The 9,071-nt window shown below is 44.8% G+C and overlaps 1 protein-coding gene across 4 annotated transcripts; it reads left to right on the forward strand.

Annotated features, from left to right (window-relative positions):
• Positions 1-24: 24 nt before the first annotated feature.
• Positions 25-8,809, forward strand: RBBP4 (RB binding protein 4, chromatin remodeling factor). Of its 4 annotated transcripts, none has more exons than XM_075438039.1 (12): positions 25-207; positions 1,105-1,252; positions 1,921-2,066; positions 3,346-3,519; positions 4,320-4,435; positions 4,591-4,751; positions 4,875-5,001; positions 5,119-5,196; positions 6,344-6,420; positions 6,540-6,597; positions 6,693-6,803; positions 7,685-8,809. In XM_075438039.1, exons 1-12 carry the CDS (start codon positions 192-194, stop codon positions 7,748-7,750), a joined length of 1,278 nt encoding a protein of 425 aa, XP_075294154.1. In that variant the 5' UTR covers positions 25-191; the 3' UTR covers positions 7,751-8,809. The 4 variants fall into 4 exon arrangements, with proteins under 4 accessions (XP_075294154.1, XP_075294157.1, XP_075294156.1 ...); XM_075438042.1 differs by lacking the exon at positions 25-207 and adding an exon at positions 378-532; XM_075438041.1 differs by lacking the exon at positions 25-207 and adding an exon at positions 447-507.
• Positions 8,810-9,071: the final 262 nt, after the last annotated feature.

Raw genomic sequence — 9,071 nt, forward strand, 5'->3', positions numbered from 1 at the left:
CCCGGCGGCGGGCGGCGATTGGCTGGCGTTGGCGCGCGAAGGGGTGCGCGGCGCCGGAGCGGCACGCAGCGGGGGCAGGAAACAATAGAGCCGCGGCCGGAGGGGTCCGAGCAGGGAGCGGAGGAGCCGCCCGCCCGCCTCGCCCAGCCCAGCCCGCCCCGCCGCCGCCCCTCCGCTCCCCCCGCCCCGCCATGGCGGACAAGGAAGGTAGGGCTCGCGGCGCGGCGTGGCGTTGCGCAGGCCCCGCGGTGCGGCCTCCTCCTCTCCGGGCTCCGTGAGGCGCGGGGTACCCCCCCGCCCAGCTACGGCCGCCGGTCTGAGGCGAGCCGGGGCGGGGCCCGCCGGCCTCCCCCGGGCCGCGCCTCCCCTCGCCCCCGGGCCCCGCCGCGGAGGGAAGGCTGCGGACCGGCGCGGCGAGGCCGCCCGGGAGCGGGGGGGGCCCTGCCTGGGGCCGGGTCCCGCCGCCCCCCCCAGTCTCCTGATCCGTCTCCACGCCCCGGGGAGGGGGTTTGTGTTTCCCGGGTAGAGGCCGGTGCGCGGGGAGCCGGGGGGGCTGGCGGGGGGAGCGGCCGTGCGCTGCGAGGGGCCGGCAGAGCCGGGCCGCCGCGCTCCTGGGTGGGCCTGGGGCGCCTGGGTCCCTCCTCCAGCCGAGGCCGGTGGCAGATGGGGTGAGAAAGCGCTTCGGAGGAACGAGGCGACGGAAGGAGCCTCGGAAAACTGGATTTGGGGAACTGCTAGCGCTGGGCTGCTCCTGGACCGGCCTGTTGAGCAGCAGCGCTCGACCTCCCGCCTTCAGACATCGGCACAGTTCTGGTTTCTCGCCTCCGCGGTATCCTGTGCCACCAAGCTTCAGGATTTTCTTGTGCTGCTTCTGTTGAGATGGTGAAATTTGACATTAATTCCAAGCCTTACGTCCAGAAACAACGATTAGCACGTGCACTGGAGGATTTTTAATCATCTAGCAACTGCTCTGTTGGAGTAGTCTAGCAGCAGACCGGGGGTGATGGAGTTGGCTCTTTAACTAATTGCCCCCTCAGTGTTGTGTGTACATTGTAAATATAGTGATAAAGGCTAATGGTATGCTTGTTTTTAAAAAAACTTTAGCAGCCTTTGACGATGCGGTGGAAGAACGTGTGATCAATGAAGAGTATAAAATATGGAAAAAGAATACTCCCTTCTTGTATGACTTGGTAATGACCCATGCTCTGGAATGGCCCAGCTTGACCGCTCAGTGGCTTCCTGATGTAACGAGGTAAATGGATCCTTTTGCCTTTTTTTTTTTTTTTCTTTTAAAGCTGAATGAATAGTAAATCTAGGATCACTGTTTGTTAAGGTTGGACAGTATGTGATTCTGTTGTCTTTATCACTTTTTGTACCCTTGCCTTGCCAACAGCAGGGTGAGGACAATGAACACTAGAGAGATAATCAGTACAGACACTCTTAATTTGGGAAAATGTTTTCTGTTACTGAGAAGATATTTTCATGCATTTGATTTCTGTGTTTTCCTTCTTCCACTTTCACCCTCCCCTTAATAAGCAATTATCTACTCAAAGATAGAGCTAGGTATGATTTCTGAATAACCACCAATTTGTCCTAAGCTTCCATAGCAATGTTCTGCTTGCAGTGAATGTTTATGCCCTGCAAGAGTTATGTTCGGGAGGAGCTGCTAAGCTCTCGTCAAGGAAGGCATGGGAATGGTGGTCTGCCAGAGTGTTGTGCTGCGAGAATTTTAGGTTGAGATCTTGAGTTACGATCAATGATTTCCTCTGGAGGAAGCAAGTTTCATGTTGGAGCAGGAGAACGGTGATAACCTAAAGAGTGTTATTAGTGTTAGAAGTGGTCATCAGAAAGTCTTGTAATCAGCTTGGTATTTGTGTAAACCCCTTCTTTTGTTTCTCATGTAACTCTCTCCTCTTACAGACCTGAAGGCAAAGATTTCAGTATTCACCGGTTAGTCCTGGGGACCCATACTTCGGATGAGCAAAATCATCTTGTGATAGCCAGCGTGCAGTTGCCTAACGATGATGCACAGTTTGATGCTTCACACTATGACAGTGAGAAAGGAGGTAAGGGACCAAAGCTGTGGACCAGGGGGAGGTTTGACCATTTTTGTCTTTCCTTAAAGGTCAGGCAGCAAAATTCAGATATTACTTCTTAATTAATCAATTTATTTCTAAGTCGTACCCTTACTTAATAGACAAATGCTATGTTTTTTGAGTGCACATAATGTGTTAATATAATGATGTAAAAAGAAGGTGGCTTGTGGCAAAAGCATGTGTGTGTGGGAAAACCTCACCCCTCCCTATTTCTCATCAGGAATTGATATTGAATTTCATGGAGTACTGCTTATTGGTATTTTTATTATCACTTTTGCATTACTTAAACTTTTCCAGTGAGAAAGTCACTTATGTAAAGGAATGTTTTATTTCAGAGGAGTGTAACATTTCAAATGTTCTTGCCTTGTCTGAGTTCTGCTGCCTGTTAGCTGTGCCAGCCCCTCTTGGATAAAAAGAGTATTGTATTTTGTTCAGTATATCAGACTTGAATTCGATGCGTTCTGTAATCTGAAGTTGGCTGTCAGCATTGCTACAAGTTAGACATTTCTCATTTTTACTTGTTGAATCAATCCTCCTACCTGGTGAAAGTCCTTGGTGATCCAATGTTTGCTCTTCTTTTTGCCGGAAGCCTGGATTGTGCAATTAGTATTTTGATCTTTGGATTCTGAGAGTTACGCATGAACACAATGTTGTCTAATAAACAGTTTGTTTCTGCTCTATGTTAGTGTTTCTAAAAATATGCTACTCCAATTTAAAACAAACAAAACCCCCTGCTCTTTTTGCCAGAGCAGTGCTGTGCAGTTTTGTGAAAGTTACTGTGACTTTACTTATAAAGATAAGGTAGTTTTAGCAAGATGTAGTACAGTTGTGTATCTTAAACACGGTGCAGCAATTTGTTTTTACCAGAACTTTGTCAATTCTGCAATGCTGATTTTTATTATACGAAAGTGCAGTTACAGCACATCTGTTTCAAATGTACAACACATCTTCATTACAGACAAGGGTTTTAGGTATGGTAAATTTGGGACTTGTGTTGTTAAATTTGAAATAGCAAAAAATTTTTGGTAAGAAATCGTCTTTAACTTAGCCAAAGTCCTGATATTTTGATGTTACAAATACAGATGTTTAAAACAACATGCTATTTGAAAACTGGATTCTTTCAGTTACAGTTGTTCTTGTGGCTATCTTTCCAAAGAAGTGTTTGGTAGTTCCAGGAACTGAGTCTGTATCTTTGTGTCTTGATCTGAAACTGGCTTGTTATTTAAAACTACTCAATTCTTACTTCCAGAGTTTGGAGGCTTTGGGTCAGTTAGTGGAAAAATTGAAATTGAAATCAAGATAAATCACGAGGGAGAAGTGAACAGAGCACGTTACATGCCACAGAACCCATGTATCATCGCTACGAAGACTCCGTCCAGTGATGTCCTTGTCTTTGATTACACCAAACACCCTTCTAAACCAGGTGTCTGCTCCTTTGCTATGTCTGCGCTTCAGAGATCAGCCAGCCCCTCCTTAAGAAAGGGCTGATATAGCGAAAAAGAGGTTAAAAAGTTTTGTGCATCGTATATCATTTGTGATTTGAGGAGAAAATAGATATTTAGTGTAAAAGGTTATTTTATACAAAGCTTAAACGTATGCATCCAATAGTTATTGGTAGAAAGGTATGCTTTTCTCCTTTTGCTGTTTTACTGCAGCCTTTGTCGTGTTACTGTATGTGTTGGTATTTGGGTTGGTGGAAGGTGGCTTTTTGGAAACGGTACGATTTGCTGGGTAGCTAAGCTGTTTGTCCTGGTATCTTGGAAGAATATTAACAGTCATTTCCTGATGAACTCGTCAAGATCATACAGAGTAGCTGGTTCTGCCACTTGTGGGGAGGATCAGAAGTGCCTTTCTCACTTTCAGAGTGTGGTTGGAGATGATGAGAGAAAGAAAAAATACCGCAGGTACTATAGCACGAATTTAGAATGGACCACTGCCAGGCCATCCAGATGAAAAAAGAAAAAAAAAAAGCAGATTGGAAAAATGTGTGATGTGCTTTTATTAAGCTGAGGAGACACGCTGCTCTGTGTTGTCTCAGTGCATTCTGTTTTAATGAGGTGATTCTTCGAAGAGTTGGGGAAAATGCTCAAAAGGACAGAGAGGGATCCTGTTGAAAATGTCAAAGCAAAGTTTAGTAAAGCACGGTAAAACTTAATGCCAGGTATTCCAGGATGCACTGGAAATGGTACCAGGCACTGGAGTTCTTACGCTGCCTTTTTACAGACCCTTCTGGAGAGTGTAACCCTGATCTGCGTCTTCGTGGACACCAGAAGGAAGGTTATGGGCTGTCATGGAACCCAAACCTGAGTGGGCATTTGCTTAGTGCTTCTGATGATCATGTGAGTACTTTAAATATCGCTGGGGTGCAATCTGCACGTTGTGTATCTTGGCAAAGGTCAAAGATACTGGGATTTTTTGAGGGGGGGGAAGTAGGGGAGGTAAAGAGAACATCTGCCTAAAGATGCAATTTTAAAAAATTTTATTTTTTTCAAAGACCATTTGCTTGTGGGATATTAGTGCTGTTCCAAAAGAAGGCAAAGTGGTGGATGCAAAGACCATCTTCACGGGGCATACAGCAGTGGTGGAAGATGTATCTTGGCACCTGCTCCATGAGTCTCTCTTTGGATCTGTTGCTGATGATCAGAAGCTCATGATGTAAGTGGGCTAATGTCTTTGGAAACTGAGTGCTCTGTCCCTCTTGCTTTCCTGTCTGCTGCTTCGACCCTCAGTAAAATGGGATATAAACCTGTGGTTCAATTCCATGTTTTCCGTTTACAGCTGGGATACTCGGTCAAACAACACCTCCAAACCCAGTCATTCAGTGGATGCTCACACCGCTGAAGTCAACTGCCTCTCGTTCAATCCCTACAGTGAGTTTATTCTGGCTACAGGATCAGCTGATAAGGTACGTCTACCTTGAACTTGGAATATGCTTGCTCAGTTTCTGATGTGTGAATGTGGATGTAGATATTGGTTACTTCAACAAAAAATGTGGTTTTTTTGTGGCTGTTTTTTTTACTAGACTGTTGCTCTATGGGACTTGAGAAACCTGAAACTGAAGTTGCACTCCTTTGAATCTCATAAAGATGAAATATTTCAGGTATAAGAAAATGTCTTTATCTTCTATGCACATAGATTTAATTCTACTTATCTGTCTGGAAGAAATGAAAAACATTCCACTCTACGTTTTTATTAAATGTGCTTGCACTTAAAAACTTGTATATTCTGTTCTTTCATCTGCTGATCGTTTTCTGGCTTATTGTTGTGGAGCTGTGTAGCGCTCTGTGTGGGGTAGAGCTCCAGTACAGATAAGAGTGTCCAGAAAGCCAGGGACAGAGTGTAACAAACAAATGGCCAAGAGCTTTAACCACAACATAAGGGTGGAATGCTAGCAGTACAGAGGAATTGTAAATTATTCATGGCAGCAGATTGAAGCAGGGAGGCACAATGAAATGGCTGCAGTGTGTTCGTCTTCTCAGCCTGGTCCGGTAGGAAGTCTTGAGCCGGTACCTGTTAAAGGGTCTCGCCGGAACATTCTGTGACAACCAACAATTGCTAATTTTGCTGGTGTAAATATAGAATGTTAACATTAGGAGTAGCATGAGCTCAGTCGATGCAATATTTCCATCTCCAACTCATCCCTTACTCAGAAGAAAAATATGTCGAGATTTTTTTGTAGAAGCGTTACTACTTAACACTGTAGTTACATCAAAATAAAATTACACATGGAATCTTGAAATGTTGGGTTAGTGTGCAGAATTACGTGTTCTTTTCTAATCCTGTGATCCTATTAAGTAGCGTGCTTTGGAGAGATTTCTCTCCAGCACAAGTAGTAAATGGGAGCTTTTGGGCAGTTAAGCTTAATTACAGTGTTTTCTTTTTGTGTGTATACCGTACCTACTACTTAAGGAATCCACAGTTTACATTTGTGCAATCCTTATTCAGGCAAGGAGCAGCTAATACCCTTGAGAGCTGTTTGCACTTCATAGCACGTGGTTTTTGTTGGAGGACAGGTTACCTGTGGTACCTTGTTGGTGCTCAAATGCCTCATTAGTGTATGAACGTTCACAAACCTGTTTCCTATGTTAGGACGTTATTATTGGGCATATTCATATTTCAAGTTAATATCAGTGTGAATTCTCATAGGGCTTTCATGATACGAAACACAGTAGTGTTAGATGTGAATGTCTGTCATGTTGCAGCTTCTTTAAAACTAACTAACTTTCGAAATTCATCCTTGTCTGTAGGTTCAGTGGTCTCCCCATAACGAAACTATACTGGCCTCCAGTGGCACTGACCGCCGGCTAAACGTTTGGGACTTGAGGTAAATCCCAAATGAGTCACCTTGTCCTGACAAAATAGTATTGATGAATTACATCGCACTTCAAAAAACAAATAAACAAAATCCCCACCTGTTCATTTTTCCTCTTTTTTTTAATACAGTAAAATTGGAGAAGAGCAATCCCCTGAAGATGCTGAGGATGGTCCGCCCGAGCTGTTGGCAAGTCCTCTGAATCCCATGGATTGTTTTGTCCTTTTACTCATCTCTGTGGTGTAGATCTGAAAACATTCCCCTTTTTGTTTCCCCAATACTAGTTTATTCATGGTGGTCATACTGCAAAGATATCCGATTTCTCCTGGAATCCCAATGAGCCCTGGGTAATTTGTTCTGTATCAGAAGATAATATCATGCAAGTCTGGCAAATGGTAAGTTGTTTGGGAAGGTGCGGGAAGGGGCAGATGAGAGATGGTGTTGAGCTGCCTGGATTTCAGCATTCCTGGTTCTATTTACCGCTCTCAGCGTGACTTGCTTTGTGGCACTGCCGAAATCTCAAAGGCATGGTACAATCCACATTAGGTTTGGTCGGAACAATGGTTTACAAATACTCAGAAGCTGTTTTGTGTTTCTTATGGTTTAAAAAAAAATAAAGTACTTTTTTTTTTTTTTTTTTCCCCTTGTATGTTTCAATGAGAACAATATGTGTGAGATCCAAAGAAGAAATTGAGGTTTCTGTTAGTTACTGTCTTAATGAAATCTCTGCAAATGATACAAATGTTCTCCAGAGGATGGAGAGGAGTGGCAGTGAATAGGAAAAGTTTGCTGGCCCTAAATTACCAGCTACTGAAGGTTTGGGAAAACAAACTTCTATAGTTCGAATAACATTTGACAAGGCCATACTCCTAATTCTTGTTTATCTATAAATCGGTTCACGGGGGCTTTGATCTTGGCAGCCTTCCATGTAGTTCTTCTGGAACGCGCCGCTGCCCAGTAAGAGGAGCTACTAAAGGCCTGCGCAATAGTCTGTTAATTGAAGCAAGTCTTGGAGCGGTCTCTACTTTAAGAAGGCAGGTTCCCATAAGCTAGAGTAACTTACAGGGTTCTTATGAAATGTTTCGGAGACATGGTTATTACGAAAAAGGTCATTTGCATTGCTGCTTTAATGTTAAATGGCCTGGAGGGATCAGGGATGGGTAATGTGTATCTGCAGGTGAAAAACTGCCACAAGTTCTTGAAGTGTTCTGGCAGATGGGATCGTGTTCAGTGTGGTGGTGACTGATGCTTCAGTGCCTCCGTCTCTGTCTTGCAGGCAGAGAACATATATAACGATGAAGACCCTGAAGGAAGTGTGGATCCAGAAGGTCAAGGATCCTAGATGACAACCTTTTCCTGTTTTTTAGTCTTTTTCCTTCTCTTCCCTTTCAACCCTGATATTGACTTAACACTGGTTTTGAGACACACGTAGACTTTGTGTTCAGCCATCCCTCTGTAGATCCCACCAACAGGCGCTTTGACCCGGACAGCGAGTCCTCCCTAAGAGCAGGGCTTAGCCCAGCTCAGCCGGTACCGTGCTGTAGCTCTGGGTCACGTTGTCTACGGCAACCTCTTGCGCGTAGGGCTGGCTGTCCCGTTCTAGCTGCCTTCATCACACAGAGCAAACTTGGGTTTGTTGCTTTTTCTTCTTCTGTCTTTAGCTTGCTACAGCTGTGGGCTTTTGCCTAATTTAAAGAAAAGTTAAATCGGTAGAGCTGCCAGAGTACGCCTGAGCCAATGGAGATGATACAAGTGTTAATCCACTGGCGGTTCAGAAATGGAGTGTGGAAGGTCTCGTCCTCTTCAGTACAATTTGGAAGTCTTGGGATTCCCCTAGTTACTCTGTACCTCGTGGATGTTTCTGCCTCTGCAGATAGAAAGCAGACTTGCAGATTCTGACTTCAACTGCAAATAAATTTCTTTCTATATTTTTTGTCTCTGTTGGTAATTGTGGGTTTTTCATTCCTTCCTTCCCTTCCCTTTCTCTCGTCTGCTGGGCAACAGCGGTTTGGATTCATTAGCTATTCCTGCAGAGCACTGCTCACCTTCCATGTCTTTTGCTCTATTGTGTGTTTCTGGAGCTGTGTTTTCACATATTTCTTTCCTTTCTGTGAAATGGTTTTTAAGACTTGGGGCCACCAAGTTGTAAAGGTGTATGTTTTTACCAACTGATGTACCACAGATGGCGAGCCCGGTAACCTAAAGCAGTATTGGTAGCTGGTATCTGTAAAGGAAATTAAGTGTGGATGAACGACTTTTTTTAGGAGTTAGTCCTTGACCACTAGTTCCTGCCCATCTTCCACTAGGGTGTCCTGTTCCACCAGCAACCTGTTCCTCTCCATGCTCCTCATGACTAACTGCCTGTAAGTGCTTCAGATGGAATAAATTTTTTCTACGTAAATGCTGTGTGGCTTTGTGGTTTTTGCGTCGGTGTTCTCCTCCTGCATTGACTGTGCTTTCTCGAGGGTAGGCTGTGCCTCCTCAGAAAGCAGAGAGAGCAAGGGCCTAGCCTGTGCCTGTGTGTCCTGCCAGACAAGGCGCTGGTGGAGATACTCCTTAGTTGGTAACGTGTGGACGCTTCTCCCCTTCTCGTTTCTGCTGCTAATTTTGTGAAATGACTACCTGAGCAGTGACTGTCCCCAGGCAGCCGAGCTCTGAAGCGC

Source organism: Opisthocomus hoazin, chromosome 17, assembly GCF_030867145.1.
Source record: "Opisthocomus hoazin isolate bOpiHoa1 chromosome 17, bOpiHoa1.hap1, whole genome shotgun sequence".
Lineage (NCBI taxonomy): Eukaryota > Metazoa > Chordata > Aves > Opisthocomiformes > Opisthocomidae > Opisthocomus > Opisthocomus hoazin.

What these genes read in the sequence shown, in the direction of transcription:
- RBBP4 (XM_075438039.1), top strand. An exon ending in CTACAGGATCAGCTGATAAG is followed by an intron (nt 5,002 to 5,118) that starts GTACGTCTACCT and finishes TTTTTTTACTAG; the next exon opens with ACTGTTGCTCTATGGGACTT. An exon ending in CTAAACGTTTGGGACTTGAG is followed by an intron (nt 6,421 to 6,539) that starts GTAAATCCCAAA and finishes TTTTTAATACAG; the next exon opens with TAAAATTGGAGAAGAGCAAT.